Source organism: Coccidioides immitis, assembly GCF_000149335.2.
Source record: "Coccidioides immitis RS genomic scaffold supercont3.2, whole genome shotgun sequence".
NCBI lineage: Eukaryota > Fungi > Ascomycota > Eurotiomycetes > Onygenales > Onygenaceae > Coccidioides > Coccidioides immitis.
Window position 1 is genome coordinate 1,199,851 of NW_004504309.1, and position 16,017 is coordinate 1,215,867.

The following is a 16,017-nucleotide window of genomic DNA, read 5'->3' on the forward strand; positions in this document are numbered from 1 at the left end:
CATGGCAACCAGCAAACTTACCCAAGAGCCAATTCTCCTGGTTGTCGATTTCCATCATGCAAGGTGAGCACGCCCGCCGAGCCAACTAGATATCATGTTTTCCCCATCCAAAACCCCAAACATTAGACAGAATGCTTTATTAGAATTACATTGCTGATCGCAGCAACGGAACCAGAGGCCCTGAGGTAGAGCTATCCTTCTGCGAGGATGGTACCGATCCCGTTGGCGAGAATGACTGGTCATTATTGCCGTTTATGGCATTGTCTGACGGTGCACATGCGTACGAGAGCCCTTTTCTACTACCGTTATGTCCTCCTATCCGGGAGCCTATAGGCTGCGATCCGGCTAGCTTTAGGCCAAATGCAATGTGCTTACTCTTCAGTCCTTCAGCTCTATGGAAGATTTCTCATATTTCACCCTCCAACGTAATGCGACGACGACGGCACCACCGAAGTCGCTTTTTGGGATATCGTGTACGAGGCAGATTGATTCTAGCTCATTGATAAATAGACCGCCCGAGGTGACCAGGTCGACGGTGCAAAAGGCTGTGGTTATTATAATTGATGAGCCGAAGCGCTTCGGTCAGTTGAGGGAGAAGTTGTCGATGGTGACTTCAGCATGGTTTGCGCAACGGTACGGTTGCTCTCAATCTCCTTTTTTACCCTTCTGTTTAGTGAAGTAGAGGATGGAATCTGGCAGTTATGGTGTTTGGCCTGCCGGGTTAGCTCCTGAACATTGCATACAATGGATCTGACTTTTCCACAGAGACTTCTCAGATACAGATATCCTGAAGGTTAGCCCGAATCCTTCTAGCGAACAGCTTATGAACTTGTCTGACAGATTATAGAAATTCTGGGAAAGCCTCAGGGTCAGCCTAAATAATGAGGCACAAAAAGATCATCATCTTGGTTAGATTCCTGGATATAACAATTGACTTGCAGCAGTGGGTTAACAAGAATTAGGTCTGTCGTTACGAGCAATGATTCATGAATTTAAGCACCAGACCCTAGTTTTATTCAAATGTCTTTTATTACAACCGAAGGTAAGATGATCTCATCCTCTCAACACTAAAGTTTTTACATCCACATAACATGGCACTAGATGTTATTTTTTGGCACTCGGTGTGAGCGGTTATGCATGATACAGTTTTCTCTTATTTCATTGATACCCGGCCTTCTAGACCACCTCGAGGATTGCGCAGATCCGTCCTTTGATAATTACTCACAGACCGTGGAAAAACCAACTTCTCTCAAAACAAGCGAAAGGAGCTCATGTAGGCAATTCAATGATATAATATTTTATGTTCGCTTGTTGACCGACAATAGTACTTGCTTATATGGGTCTACCTCTTCAGATTTTCGGCAAGGTACTTTGCTATGAATTTTGGGTTTGAGTATAGATCGAAGCGCTGATCCACGCTCCAGGGCAGCATGTTCGGGCCCTACACGCCGTTACAACAGCTCGACCTTCTTGCTGATTATGGAACAAAGTCATACCTCGTCGGCTCGACAAACTCGCTTCTTTTACAGCAAAAGGATAGATATAGCGATATCCTAATCAATGTAGCTTTACCCTTCTAGCTCTTGGGGATAAAGTGCTAATACATATTAAGCTCGATGAGGATAATATTACAATATCGTCACCATCCCTCCGATCCGCCTTATCGCTTACCGCTGCTGACAGGCGATGGATCGATTTCCTGACACAAACCATTAACGAAACCTGGGATGAAGCCCATCCCGATCGGCCTAAAACCCATGGATACTTAGGATCTGAAGAGTTTATCCGTCTTCAATTCGAAGAATATCTCCTCGCCTTATTATCCTCTATGAAGTATCATGAGCAGGTTGCCAGTCAAGTCTCTCTCGGTTCACCAAAAGATGGACCAAAATCTCCGGGATTCCAATCACAGGCAACAGATATTGAGGGCGATCCTGCCTTGGATTTTAACATTGAATTTTTGGAGCGGTGGCAAACAACTTCTAATTATGCTCTGTTTAATCGACTCACTTCAGATGCCTTGCTGTACTCGATCGTGGAGCCTCGCCATCCCTGTGCTGGCGGGTTAGGAATTGAAGATATTCAACGTCGTCTCGCGCAACAAATGTCTGACCTGCACCTTGACGAACGCATGCGCGAAGGCCGTGAGGCGTTAAATAAGCATTTAGCAACCGGGCAAAAGAAGGTAACAGCTGCCTTCAATAGCCTTTGGGCTGACATTGAAGCAATACGAGAGGCTCAACGAAAGAAGAATGAAGAAAAGACCCAAAACCAACAGCAAATGTCACCAGAGAACCAAAAGCAACTAGACAACGAGGCATCACCACGGCCGTCTCTATCATCAATTCGCTCCCCCACGACTAGTTCCTGGGGCTTCGCTTCCCGAAAACCAAATACAGCCGACTTTTCCCAAGCTCAAGCAACTGTCGCTGCGGCAGGACAACGTGCTTCTGCTTATTTTAGCTCATGGAGCTCATGGGCCAACGAGCGACGGAAGGAATGGCAAGAAAAGAAAGCCAATACGGACAGTCACGCAAACAGTGTCGTCACGTCTCCCGCGGGAACTCCTAGAGCGTCTACCTCAATGAATAACCCTCCTGACATTACTGACCCGATCGAACTTAGTAATATGGCGCGGCAGGGTTCGCGAACAAGCAATGACAGCGGTCCAGGATTGAGTAGAAGTAGTAGTACGAGAAAAAGATGGAGTAATGTTTTGAGGAAACATGATAGTCGCGATTCTATATCCAGCACAAAAGGGCTCCCAAAGAATGAAACTGAACCTCCATCGTCACCGCTCTCGGATTCTTTAGCTAAACCGCAGGACGTTTCTATCGCCAATCCGGACAAGGCACCGCTTTCATCTGAATCGCTCAATCGTTCTACGATTACTAGTGGTGAACACTCATTATCCCAACCCGAAAACCGGCAATCTCCAGAAGAACCACAAGAAGCCCCGACACCTGTTCTTCAACCGTCGGACAAACTACAGTCTCCTCATTCCCGGAACGAGGAGCCAGCCATTTCGCCCTTGGTACTCGACGACGAGAATCCCAATGATGCCCTTACCAACGTTGATCTTTCATCATCTCCCCAGGGTGCTATGGCTACCAAGAATGAAACTTCCCAAAAAGAGTAATCGGCTGGTATATGAAAAACGTTATCTTGATGTCAGAAGACATAATAGACAAATGTGTGAATTTGATATGAATGTACCGTACGAGCTAGCGTTGAATGTTACAGGAAGCATTCTATATGTGTTTTTCATAGTAATGCTGTCCATGACATTCACTGTTGCTTGTGGCCATACTCTTCAAAGTCAAGTCAAAACAGATATTCCGGTTCTCTTATATGTTGTCTATCACCTGGTATAAAGAGACGATATACAAGATGAGAGAAGCAGGTAATGTCACCGCATATTTATTTGTGATTTCTCTAATGCCATTTGTAAGAAGCGACCAATCGCCGTATCCCTGAAGCCCCAAATCAACATGGGAATAATAGTCAAATAAGCTGCTGTTTCAAAAGCTGTGCGATGATTACCTCCACTTCGCCTATTCCTCTGCTTTGCTATCAAATGCCCTCCATCAATTTGCTCATGAAGGATCAATTTCTGGACAATCCCAACGGTAAAGCATTATGCTATGTACGCCAACTCGTCGCCGTCCAGTCGCTCAATGTACTCTTTTTCCATTAACGCCTCAATGTTCTTCTTAATGTCTGGAACCTTCGGAGGGAAACGTGCTTTCACTTGTTGAATAACTTCCTGTACAAGCTGGACATGCTTCATCTTCTTGCGCGATTTCATAATGCGCACGATTGCAGACTGTTTAACCAAATGTTAATACAGAGATAAGCTAGGTTAAGGAAAGGGAGTACTCGCCTGCAAAAGAAGTTTTCGGTCCTCCTCGACGGTCTTATGTGTATCCTCTGATTCGGTCTTTTGTTCGGATTTTACTTGAATATTAAGATTGACCTTGATCTTCTTTGCTTTGAAGTTATAGTTCAAAGAATACGAAGTTCCAGCACGGGGCTTGCCATCCTCCGGGGATGGAAGGAGAACCTTGGCTTTTACTAAAATACCAAGGTTCGGATCAAGTATCTCTGGGGACAACGATGTTGCCTTCTCGATCTCTCCGTAATCTAGAGTATCATGCTCATTGTACAGCAGAAGAATACCCATCTGATAAGTTGAGACTTGGAAGGTATACGGGACTTTAGTGTTTTTAATATAATTCGCTTTGATTTCACCTTTGCACAGTTGCCAAAGCCAGGTGAGCTTACGACCGCTATGCTTGTCGCAATAAAAGCTCTTGAAACGCTCAGTGGTCTTCAGAATCTCCGCAGGCGGAATAAATTGCGTAGTAGGGGGATTGAGGGGCCAGAATCCGGTTCCCAAAATTTGGAAATGTGGGTCAACCATCTTCTTGCGATCTTCTTCATCGAAAGTGCTTGCCGCCCAGTCTTTATAGCTGGCATTGAGATCCTTGGAGATCTGAATATCTTGAAACATGCGCTGTAGCTTGTTCGTATATTCAAAACCGCAGGCCTCTTTGAGCTTACTGATCATACTGGTCTCAGCGTCGTCGGATACGGAGCTGACATGAACGAGGCGTTTAGCGAGCATACGAGAGTAAAATTTTTGGAACACATCCTTATCTTCAATATACTTGAAGACAGTCATGATTTGCGCAAGAAGTTCCTCGTATTCAGACTCCTCCGGGGTCTTCAGACCTTTCTTGAGTAAAGAATCGGTATATCGAGCAAGTAGTTCAGGCGACTTGGTAGAGCTTGTATGGCAGAGAGCATTTCGGTTAACAAATTCGCGACAAGCGTTGTCTAGCGATCGGACAAATTCTGATTCACCAGCAAAGGCCACATCGACCATATTTTTATACTTCGAGTGTACCTGCAAGAGAGCGTCGATGTACACTTTGGGTTCCACGTTGTCGCTGCTTGCAGCAATTTTGTCGACTGCAGCCAGACCCGCTTTTCTAACGTGAGTCTCAAACTTATTTCGGAGGGGGTCAAGGCCGTCCTTTATCCTGGAAAGTAGCCTGTACATTCGAGCAAGATCATCCTGCCTCTCAGCATCCAGGAGGGATTGGAATTCGTCTCGTAACAATGACGAATGCGCTGAAACGAGCACTGACAAACAAGTGTCCATCAAGTTTTTGGTGATATCAGGATGCAGATACAGGTCCACTCGACCTCGCTCTTCTTCCAACCTGGATTCTGCCTTTTTCATGTATTCCACCACACTGTTCTCAGCAACGAACCGCCTTGATTCACTCTCGTAGTAGGCTCTGGTCGCTTCAATAAATGGTCTCTCGAAGTAGTACTGATAAACTACGAGAGTCGTCTTAGATGTATCATTGTCGTCCAGGCCGAGAGAAACAAAGGAATCAACGATGTTCTTAATCTGTGATTGCTCAATGGTCTCACCGTTTCGTTGCTTCTCCACAAGGTTGAGCACGGCAGTCATCACACTTTCATGAACCTTCTTGAAAAAGTCTTCCCTCCATTTCACAAGGTGTAGAGTGTATACATCGAAAATCCCCTTTTTGCCTTCGTCGACTTCTCGCTTCACCCAGTGACGGTTTAAGTATAGGAAGAGGTGGTTTATGTATTTCGCAGCGGTTGTATAGCGGGACCATTCTCGAATATAGAACGCTAAAAGGGCTTCTTCCGAATGGCTGAGTGAGGTTTCATAGACGCTGTTGAGATGGCGTGTGAGATAGTTGCCAAGAGGGATGTAGATTTCCTCGCCGAGGAGGTGAGCTGTGAATGGTTCAATCCTGGTCAACGTCTCATAATTTACACGGCAGGGAAATGAAAGCTCACATTTTCCTCCACGATGGCCTGTGTTGGTGGTTTGGGATGAGGTCTGGAACTTTTGGGAGGTGCAAAAGTTATGTACGGCGCTTCGAGGACTCAGCTTGAAGTTAGGAACGTTGAAGGGGGGAAGACTGACGTGTAAATATCCATATACTGAAAATAATGCAAATTAGTGTTTTCTATTTCTCTGTATATGGAGTTTTAAGTTTTGTGAGGACTCACCGTGGCCATGTCAATTCCACTCTCGAGGTCGTTCATAACCCGATCGACACCCCTCTCCAAGAACGTCCATCTTGAACAGGCAACAATGTCAAAAGGCAATCAAGGGATGAAACTAGGCAGCACACTTACGTTTCTGCAACTTCTCTGTTGGAGGATAACATGTTGAGAGGAGGCATGCCGATGGGCTTTCTGCAGAGAAGGCAAAACTTCAGCTTAGATGGCTGTGTTAGAACTCGGAGTTCACACCAAAATAACAAGAGATAGAACACAGGAGGAAAAGAAAAAAAGAATCACGCTACAGTAAAAGTGTAAACATACCAGTAATTAGGCTGCCTCTGTAGGGAAACGGATGTAACGGCGTGCTGGAGTAAGCTGCCTTTGTCACCCAACTTCGAGGAGAGGAATACAAGTGCTTGATGGCAACAGTTCAAGGGCCCCAAACTGTGATTTTCTCTTCTCCTTAGTGGCACGAGGAGACTTGCACCCTCATAAAATGGTGGACGGAAGGAAAGTTAGGGAGCTGGAATGACGGCAATATGAGGTGGTTGTTGTTTGGTGTTGGCTGGAAGCCTTGAGAAGAAGATGGAGTAATCGAAGGTTGGGGGAGGTACCTGAAAGTACCAAATAAGGTTGGACAGGCCTGGAGTGAACCTTGCGGTACAAGCGCCTATCCTTCGCCCAAATCCGCCTGACTCGGTCTCCTGCGCTACTCCAAATATACACTAGCGTGATACCCTTATCGATAAAGCCGGCGGCGAGCAATGACGTTTCGCCGCAAGTAGCACGACAACAAGGAACAGCTGGCCGGGCTGCGCTGGAAGCAGACGCTGAAAGAGGCTTGGAACAAAACCAGCAGAGACATTGGTCATCTTTACAAACCATTGCCTTTTGTCGGGAAATATCCACCGCAACTATGTGTGTCACACCACTATCCCAGGTTCAAATCACCCAGCGCTTAATCAAGCCCTGGGATCGGATTCCAAACACTTCAGTCCAATTTAAGCCTCTCCTTATCTACCACTCAGCTTTCACCGGTTCTGCCTCACAGATATCCAATCACCTCAAACAAGTCGGAGCGGTGAAGCAGCAGTGGATCTATTCCATGTACCCTACAAGCCATTTCCATTCGAGTACGCATGAAGTTCTCAGCGTGGTTGCCGGAAAGGCAAAGCTTTGCTTCGGTCATGAGGAAAATCCGGACCGGTTTGAGCCAACTGTTTACAAGGGCGACGTCATTATCGTTCCAGCAGGGGTTTCGCATCGACTGCTTGAAGATCTAGACGGCCATTTTAGTATGGTTGGGTCGTATCCGCCTGGAAAGGATTGGGATATGTGCTATGGTAAAGTGGGAGAAGAAGAGAAGATCCAGAGCATAGGCTCTCTGGGCTGGTTCAGCAAAGATCCGCTTTACGGAGATCAAGGGCCAGTGCTGGAAGTATGATCCCACTTAAAGCTGCAAGGTCTTGACATTCTTATCACGATACGAACCGCTGTCGATACAAGTACTATGTACGGAGTACGGAGGAGTATTATACATAATCTTGAAAACCATACTTTCAATCCCCACACATAATTTTCCTTTTCGCCGTGCTCCAGATACCAAATGAGAAAATATAAATAGGAAAATAAAGAGGGAACGTATATTATAGTTTGATGGTGGGAAAATGAAGGTAGTATAGAACTAGGAAATTCTGCGGGCAGGGGCGATAGATGTTCATGATGTAGATAGAGGACGAAAGTGTAAAATCCGAGGGTATAAAGGAGTTATTATTTGGCAGATACACGTTCAACAACCCTAATCATTCAGTTAGCATTCTAGAGCGGCTAAACGTGGTGGTAGTTGCACTTACCTGAGAACACTGATAGCAAAAGTCATTAGCCACGCAAGCAGGGCAACAAGCAGAACCGACGCCAGTGCTTTCTGCCTGTCACAAATAATGTCATTCCTTGGGTCGAATTCGTCATTCACTCTTCCGGACGTACAGGAGCTAGTCACATCGGAGAGGGATTCAAATGCAAGGCTTAAGTTTGCCGAGGCGAAGACAATAAAGATAAGGTCCAGAAAGAGCAACCTCATCTTGGCTTTCGGGGGTCGAAGGCCTAATGGCTTCCCCGTATATTCGTCCCATGTTATATACACAAGATAAACGAGTGCGACGGCATCCACGACAATGGCCATTTCCGCGGACGGTCCTTGAGGATGGTTATATTTTGTCGCAAAATGACGAATGGAGCCGCCAAGGGCGAGTGCGACAACCGAATATACAAAGACCGTCAGTCGAATTATGAGAGGAATCATGGGGCTTTGCAGAATTGTGCGCTGCAATCGCTTTGTAAATTTCTTCCGCCTTTGGTTGAAACTAAGACTACCGAACCCGCTCTCTAAATCCGCTTCGTCGGTTCCGCCTTGCCAAGGCTCTGAGTAGTCTCCAAAATGTGCATCTAACCAGTCTGCATCGACTTTCTTTTCTTCAAGTGACGTTGCTTGGGTGTACATTGTGGATTGCATGAACGGCTTCCACCGTGACTCTCGCTGAAACTGATCGCGGGGGCCGTATCCTTGATATGATTGCTTCTCGCGGGGAGCAAAGTGGTGTTCCGCAACACGGACGCCATTCGGTAGCGTCGGCATCGATGGTGAAAAAGCGCCGGTTGCATTTACCTGCAGACGGTTTTGAACCCATACTACTAAAGATATCAGCACCTTTTCACGGCCCGCCATGTAAAGGACGAGACACACACACCAGGAATAGTCCGCACTGGCGCACGTGCTGGATTCGACACTCTCACACCAAAATCTCCATTTGTTTCCACCGACACTCGGCTTTGGAAATGGTTATTCTGGTATGCCGACCCGCAGCGCTTCTCGTCACTTTGGATGCTCGACGCTGCCATGGAGTGTCCTGATTTCCGTCTCCCTGGGGGTACATCCAGCAACGCTAGTTCTGACCTCAGCCGCGAACCCCCATCGCGCGATATCGAAAGCTGGGAACGCAACGAAGAATCGCCATTCCCTGCCATTGCCGTATCCTCGAGGACCGTAAAAGCAGGGAAATTGGGATGCTCTATCGACGGGGCCGCCAGTACCTGTGGCACATGGTTTCAAATTCGCTGGAGGTTGCTGTGACCGGTTGACGTACTCCGGGTCGTGTAATAGACTACAGGCAGGAAATAGGCAACAATTGATTTCTGAGAAGTCAGAGATAAAAAAAGATAGTTGAAACGTAAAACGAGCGGAAGGCTGGTGAGGTCAGCGCGGCAAATCCTCCAGCAATAAATGCGAATGGGCAGCCTCCTTAACTTATCCCAAGCGCCAAGAGCCCACTTGAAACTGTGCCACACTGTTGAGCCTCGCCGCGTGCCCTTCCGCTGCAAAATTCCCATCAATGACGTCGCGCCAGTGCCGGGGAGCTCATAAATACAATCCACACTCCCAGCTCAACACAGCCCAATTCATGAAAATGGTCACCAGCTACACCGTCTGCACGCCTCAGAGAGCTCTGGATAACTGAGTCACACCCCCCCAGCGCCCGCGATAATCCGCCATCGATCCATCGCGATGCGACTTTTCCTCATCCCGATATCGACCAGGCGGACTTTGCTCTACTGCCAGAAGACCACTGGAGGGGTGGCGACGCAACTGAGCGTCATTGATCGGATTACAAATAAAGCCGCTGTTACCTGGGTGCAATGGGAAGAGGCGGAACAGGGCTGGAAAAAAGCACTGACTACTTACGGCCATCGCGTGCTTCAAAAAATTCCCTACGAGGAATGGGGACTCAAAAGTGTACCACCATTGAGTGCAAAGAGGGAGGCTCAGGAGCTGAAGTCGCACAGTCCGGTTGAACTGCTTTACCCCGGAAATGTGATCCACCAGAGCAGGATACTTGGGACGCTGAGAAAACTGGCAACCGAAAGGCAGGATTTACACCGGAGAAGAATGTGGTGGAGCCTGGGTGTGGCCCCGCTAACAGCGCCTATTGCCTTGATTCCATTGTGAGCATTCCGGCCCTTGTTTTGGAGAGCTTTCCTTACGCAAGCGAAATGGCAACGACCGTCTGACATCGCTTCTTTTGATTCAGAATACCAAACATACCCTTTTTCTACCTGGCATACAGGGGCTGGTCCCACTGGAGAGGTATTTCCTGGTGTCATTTCACTCAAACCTACTACTAAACTGACGATCCTCAGCCTTGAATGGTTCCAAGCATCTTGAGTTTTTACTTGACAACCACCTCGTTAATCCGACCTCCCTCCCCGGACTCGAGGACCTCTATTCGCGACACCAAGGACTCCTGCCCAAACTCCCACCGGATGAAACTCCAGTTGTGGATGAGAAAAGTGGATCAAACCAACAGCCCCAGGACGATCCACCCGACGAGACAATCCTTCTTGACATATCCGATGGAAAAGATCTTGCTAAAATGCTACAAGCTCCAGAGCTTCATGCAGAAGTCGAGCGAGCTGTCACACAAGTGAGGCATTTGCTCAATCTGAAGAAGCAGCCCAAATGATAGGAAGAAAATCCGACGGTTGCCTCTCCTGGAGTGACGCCGTTTGCCATGTCAAAGAATATACCCAATTCCATTCACAGAGGCATCTTTCTACTAACTTCGCGCGTTCCGCAAAGTCATATTCCATCCTTGTGTATATTATCTGGGGCATAGAATTGGCATACATCTCATGGACAGTTAGACGAGAACTGGGTGGGATTTCGTAGTTTATATAGGGAATATTTTTTCGAGACTCCTGATGTCGACGATAAAGGGACAAAAGTGCTCCGGTAATAATATTAAAATATATTAGTTCCGTCAACCATCCTCTTGGCCTTGAGCGAAGTTTCGCTTAGATAAGCAGCCGTCCCTCGCCTGCCCATGACATAGTTGGGTCGCCCGCCAGGGGAACGGCGACTCCATCATTCTCCAGCGAACCGGGGACTTGATTTGCTGTTCAGCTTGTTCCACTATGTCCGAGAAACGGATAGAGCAGTGGGAGGTAGAGCGGTACTGGGAAATCTTTTCCTCGCTCTCTAATGGCCAACCCCGACTCAACAATGCTCAAGCGGCTACGGTTCTAAGAAACAGCCGGTTGCGGGATGAACAGCTGGAGAAGGTGTGGGACCTTGCTGATGTTGACGGAGATGGAGAGTTAGATTTTGAAGAGTTTTGCGTTGCTATGAGACTGATTTTCGACCTTGTTAATGGAGTACGTGTAGTGTCCCCTGGGGATCGCTGGTGCAGATCCCTGAGCCGTTGAAGTCGTGTAATACTGACCAACATGACATTCAGGAATTGTCTGAAGTTCCCCCCAGCCTACCAGATTGGCTGGTTCCCGAGTCAAAAGCACATCTTGTTCAAGCTACGCAGGCGTTATCCGGTCGCGAGCCGCAGTTTGAGAGGGTTGAAGAAGATGACGACACCCCCGGTTTGAAAGATGGATTTGACTGGTACATGAGCCCAAGTGACAAGGGAAAATATGAAGAGATATACTCCGCAAACAAGAATCATCGTGGCGAGTTAGCATGTGCGTCTTTCCGTTTGACTACTCCAGCGAAAAGTCCAAACAAACTAACGAATTTCCACATCCAGTCTCTTCTCTCCAAGACCTTTACGAGTCTCTTTCCGTTCCAGACACCGATATCCGCTCCGCTTGGAATCTAGTTAATCCATCTGCTTCCTCAACAATAAACAAAGATGCCGCTCTCGCATTCCTCCATATCCTTAATAACAGACACGAAGGCTACCGCATTCCGCGCACCATCCCCGCCTCACTTCGTTCCTCATTTGAGTCAAACAAAATCGATTACCAACTCGACAATGTCCGTACGGCTAAGCGTTGGGGTGTTGATAATGACACAGATACTAGTACTGGCCGCAAAGCGAAATTTGGAGATGCGTACCTCAGTCGACTTGGTATCGGCGGAAGAACAAGTTATAAACCACAAGGGACGGATTTTAGCAATACAATCCAAGACGAAGAATGGGAGAAAGTTCGACTGCGACGGGAACTTGCGGAGCTAGAGAAGAAACTCGCGGCTGCCAATACAGCCGCTGAGGATAGGAAAAATGGTCGGACGGTCGCTGGCGGGCCCAACTGGGCGCTTATTAAGAAAGAAGCTTTGCAGATGCTGGAATATAAAGAGCGGGAACTGCGCGAGTTGAGAGAAGGTACCGGCAGGGTGAAAGAAGGTGAGAATCTCGAGCGGTTGAGAGAAGATGTCAACACGGTTGGAGAGCAGATCGAAGGGTTAAGGGTGCATTTGGCCAAGCGAAATGAAGTTCTAGCAGTCTTACGCAGGCAGATTGAAGAAGAGAAACGGAACAGATAGCACTCACAGGCCGCTATCATCATTTCGTTCTACTGTTAATATGATTTTTATGTTGGGCTCATGAACCTTGTTTGACATACTGTTGTCTTCAGCCAGCGGTGATATTTTGCCCTGTTCACCCTTTTCTTTTTTTTTGGGGTTTGGTTAACATTTTCGTTGGGCATGGGGTTAGGAAGAAGCCCCTGACAAGTTTGTACATTTATATACAAGATTTGGATATCCACCATACTTTTATGCACTCTTGCTTCTATTTGATGGAGATGAAGATTGATCCTGATTTCTCGACATTAACTCTGCTCAATTTTGCCAATGCTATGGACGTATCTCTTATCACCAAATTCATATACCACCGGCTAGAGTAGACCCAAAGGGGGTACATACACACTCTAGTCATAACCATGTACCCTTTAGCAAACGCCATACTCAGATGATCCTTTTTTTTTTTACGAAGAGAAAATCTAAATGCATTAATAGATTACAGGTAGCATAAATATTTGTGGATGACAGCCCTGATCCAGCGGGTCTATCTTTCAAGCATATCCGTAACATCACCTTCCCTCTTACTCTTGACAGCCAAAAACGCATTCCCACTCCTATCCAAGCCCTTTTCAGCCCTGGCATAAGCCTCTTCACTTCTATCTGTCAGTATCTCAAGCTCTTTTTTGGACAGCAACGATTCTGGTCTCGTTCCAGCACCAACGTCAAAAACTTGAAATCCATCATCCCCAAGAATCTTCCTTAACTCCTCCACTTCATTCTGCTCTGAAAGGGGCACATCAAATAGATTTTTGAATTTGCCTTTTTGAATAACGAGTTTCTCCAGTCTGCGCTTTGAATCCGCGCGTTCAAGGAGCGTTTGTTCAACGGTTCCTCTAGTCGCTAGTCGGTATACGATCACTGGCTTGGTTTGCCCGATACGGTGGGCCCGATCTTGAGCTTGGAGGTCCTGCTGTGGGTTCCAGTCCGAATCGTAAAGAATCACCGTGTCAGCCGCCGTGAGGTTGATTCCTAGCCCACCAGCCCGAGTGCTAAGCAAGAAGATCTTATAGTCCGGGTCAGCATTGAAAGCATTGATTTGGGCTTGACGGTCCGCCTGGCTAACCGCACCGTCTATGCGGCAACAGTTCCAGTTACGAAGGTATGCCCAGTCTTGCAGGATGTCGAGTTGCGTTTTAAATTGGGAGAATATGAGGACTTTGTGGCCTTTGGATAGCAGACAAGGGACAAGACGGTCTAGGAGGAGCATTTTGCCGGATGCAGTTACGAGTGACTCGTCGATGTCAGATTCTTCATCCCAAGGCCAGTAGAAATTGTGTGGTGAGTTGCAGGCGAGTCGGGCCTGCATAATTGGGTTTTGGAGCTTCTTTGAAGCGATCTCTTTTTCTGTTGAAGAAATTAGCAATTGACATTTTCAGTTAATAAAGGTACAAAAGGCACGCATACTGGCTAGCTTCATTGTTTTTGCTCGCTCAATCTCCAGTAGTTCACTTTCGTCGACTTCAGATTCTCCCGGCGTTTCTTCCTCAATCCCATTTTCCAGCATTCGCAGCTTTGCGTTGAACTCCCGATCACTTATCTCTCTGTAATTTTGCTTTCCCCTCTTTCTAACACTTCGTGTCAGACCTGTTCCGGGCGTAGAATCGCGGCTAGACTTCAGGCTCTTATTTGGAGTAGAGTTGCAGCTTCCATTAGCCTTCCGTTTCAGGCTATGAGATCTAGATGGGTTGACTGATGCGTTTCTAGATTCGATCCTTTCCACCGCCCTATCCTCCAAGTACTGTCGACTCGTACCCTGTATAATTGCAAGGTATAATTCCTTCTGTTCTGGCGTTAGGGGTGCATAAAGTATGTATTCCCGCTTCTTTGGAAGTTCGGTTTCCACGTCTGTTTTGACACGACGGAGCAAAAAAGGCTTTAAAATTGCATGCATCGTCGACACCAGGTTCTTTTTGCGTCTTTCGATAACATCCTTTTGCCCAGAAGCATCTAAAACTGACGAGAAATCAAACCAATTCTGAAAGCTATCGAGGTCATTAAAAACCTCCGGAAGTAAAAAATGTAAAAGAGACCATAACTCTGCGATATTATTCTGCAAGGGAGTCCCTGTTATCAGTAGGCGATTAGCAGAATTGTACGTCATCAGTTCTTTTATGAGTCTGCAGTTCATATTTTTGAGCCGGTGGCCCTCGTCCTTCCGCGAGTGTTAGCATCTAACCTGCTTCTAGGTGAGTGCGAGCTCAACTTACAACAATGATATATTTCCATTGATAGTTTGCAAGGAATTTCCGGTCATTCATACAGATCTCATATGAAGTGCAAACAACAGGAAAATCCATTTGCTTTTGATGCTGCATCTTCATCCGCTCCCTTCTGATCTGGGCGCGCTCCTCCTTTGTGCCATGGTATAGAACAGTTTCGATTCCAGGAGTCCAGCGAGCGAATTCATTGACCCAATTGCTCACCGTGCTAAGCGGTGCAGCAACCAGGAAAGGGCCTGAAACACTATGTTCCTTGAAGAACGCAATGAGGGATATAGCCTGGACTGTCTTCCCTAGGCCCATCTCGTCTGCGAGAATCCCGCATAGTCCATTCATCCAAAGGGACTTCAACCATTCTAAGCCTTCTAGCTGGTATTCTCTCATTTTTCCGCCCGTGACTAGGGCTGGTTGATGAGTTGCCACAAGGTCCTGCTCTCCCAATGTAGCAGGATTAGCTTCGAACTCATCAGCAGCTTTAGCAAGAGCTTCCTGAACAGTTGGGTTATCTTCTGCTATCTCAACATCGGCCTTTTTGAAGTAGTTCGAAATAGAATTTCCGCCGGCGGCTTTCTTCGTTCGGGCCCGAGTGGGTAATCTTGTTGGAGTACTTGATTGAAGTCCCACAAGCGAATCCTTACGACCTGTACCAGTCTCTGACTCTTTAGACTGTTGCTGGCTTGCTCTAGTTTCTCGTCTGGTACTGATAGCGGGCTCTACAGGCTTCTTTTGCCTTTCTGCCGCCGCACGTCGCTTTGCCTCCGCCTTGCGTGCTTCTTCTTGTTGTCTTTTTCGCTGTTCTTTCATTTTTTCTGCCATTATCGCTACAAATACCTGCATATTATGTCAGTAACGACATATATACTAGGTACTTCAAGCCCAGAGAAACCTAACATACGGAACTGGTTTTCAACAACTTTGTCAGCGCCCTTGCCTTCAGGTCCATTCCTTCTTCATCATCTTCATCAAAGGGCTTCCGGTTTTCCCTTTCAAGCGTCATATTTTCGCTATCAGCACCTGCAGCCTTATTTACCTCGTCTTCAGTAAAACCAGGCATCGTAGCGGAAGAGGACGCGTAACCGAATTATTTATTGAAAGACAAGGGGAAGCGCTAGAGGACGCTTTTATGTAGGCAACAATTAGGTTCTACCGGTTCGAATACTATAGTTAGTCCCTGTCGTATTTGAGTGCCATGCACATCTGACGCACCTTAGCTGCCTGCGAAGGGTCGCCTCCAAGGAATACTACCTCCCGATGCGTCCCGAAAAGAAGGTGCTAGAGTCAAGAAGTGGTTTTGAAGAGACTTCCACTATCTTCAACTTAAACAGCTCTAGCAGCTGCACATAGCCCAACAGAGGCAGATGTCTGCGGCTT

At 47.0% G+C, this 16,017-nt stretch overlaps 7 protein-coding genes across 7 annotated transcripts; 4 read left to right on the top strand and 3 right to left on the bottom strand.

The window, feature by feature from the left end:
* Nucleotide 1: 1 nt before the first annotated feature.
* On the top strand, nt 2–3,259 carry CIMG_05916 (Avl9 protein; the record flags this gene model as incomplete). Its single annotated transcript, XM_001242019.2, has 10 exons — nt 2–63; nt 176–280; nt 391–633; nt 766–793; nt 848–908; nt 963–1,042; nt 1,102–1,273; nt 1,326–1,366; nt 1,425–1,562; nt 1,613–3,259. The coding sequence occupies 10 exons, from the start codon at nt 2–4 to the stop codon at nt 3,137–3,139; spliced, it is 2,457 nt and encodes an 818-aa protein (XP_001242020.2). The 3' UTR covers nt 3,140–3,259.
* A 378-nt stretch (nt 3,260–3,637) lies between these two features.
* Nucleotides 3,638–6,582, bottom strand: CIMG_05917 (SCF ubiquitin ligase complex subunit CulA; the record flags this gene model as incomplete). The annotated part of the gene is made up of 7 exons (XM_001242020.2): nt 6,379–6,582; nt 6,190–6,272; nt 6,061–6,130; nt 5,975–5,991; nt 5,845–5,924; nt 3,884–5,781; nt 3,638–3,826 (listed from the first exon to the last, which is right to left on the bottom strand). The coding sequence occupies exons 2-7, from the start codon at nt 6,234–6,236 to the stop codon at nt 3,638–3,640; spliced, it is 2,301 nt and encodes a 766-aa protein (XP_001242021.2). The 5' UTR covers nt 6,237–6,272; nt 6,379–6,582.
* Nucleotides 6,583–6,874: 292 nt separating this feature from the next.
* Nucleotides 6,875–7,857, top strand: CIMG_05918 (cupin domain-containing protein). Its single transcript, XM_001242021.2, has one exon. The coding sequence runs from the start codon at nt 6,974–6,976 to the stop codon at nt 7,499–7,501; it is 528 nt and encodes a 175-aa protein (XP_001242022.1). The 5' UTR covers nt 6,875–6,973; the 3' UTR covers nt 7,502–7,857.
* CIMG_05919 (uncharacterized protein) lies at nt 7,508–9,318 on the bottom strand. Its single transcript, XM_001242022.2, has 3 exons — nt 8,805–9,318; nt 7,911–8,745; nt 7,508–7,855 (listed from the first exon to the last, which is right to left on the bottom strand). Exons 1-3 carry the CDS (start codon nt 9,079–9,081, stop codon nt 7,828–7,830), a joined length of 1,140 nt encoding a protein of 379 aa, XP_001242023.2. The 5' UTR covers nt 9,082–9,318; the 3' UTR covers nt 7,508–7,827.
* A 129-nt stretch (nt 9,319–9,447) lies between these two features.
* CIMG_05920 (uncharacterized protein) lies at nt 9,448–10,639 on the top strand. The gene is made up of 3 exons (XM_001242023.2): nt 9,448–10,056; nt 10,143–10,198; nt 10,252–10,639. Exons 1-3 carry the CDS (start codon nt 9,620–9,622, stop codon nt 10,572–10,574), a joined length of 816 nt encoding a protein of 271 aa, XP_001242024.1. The 5' UTR covers nt 9,448–9,619; the 3' UTR covers nt 10,575–10,639.
* A 365-nt stretch (nt 10,640–11,004) lies between these two features.
* Nucleotides 11,005–12,721, top strand: CIMG_05921 (actin cytoskeleton-regulatory complex protein END3). The gene is made up of 3 exons (XM_001242024.2): nt 11,005–11,265; nt 11,349–11,583; nt 11,649–12,721. The coding sequence occupies exons 1-3, from the start codon at nt 11,026–11,028 to the stop codon at nt 12,386–12,388; spliced, it is 1,215 nt and encodes a 404-aa protein (XP_001242025.1). The 5' UTR covers nt 11,005–11,025; the 3' UTR covers nt 12,389–12,721.
* Nucleotides 12,722–12,870: 149 nt separating this feature from the next.
* On the bottom strand, nt 12,871–16,010 carry CIMG_05922 (SNF2 family helicase/ATPase PasG). Its single transcript, XM_001242025.2, has 5 exons — nt 15,853–16,010; nt 15,542–15,789; nt 14,635–15,477; nt 13,832–14,579; nt 12,871–13,771 (listed from the first exon to the last, which is right to left on the bottom strand). Exons 2-5 carry the CDS (start codon nt 15,698–15,700, stop codon nt 12,912–12,914), a joined length of 2,610 nt encoding a protein of 869 aa, XP_001242026.2. The 5' UTR covers nt 15,701–15,789; nt 15,853–16,010; the 3' UTR covers nt 12,871–12,911.
* Between the last annotated feature and the right edge of the window lie 7 nt (nt 16,011–16,017).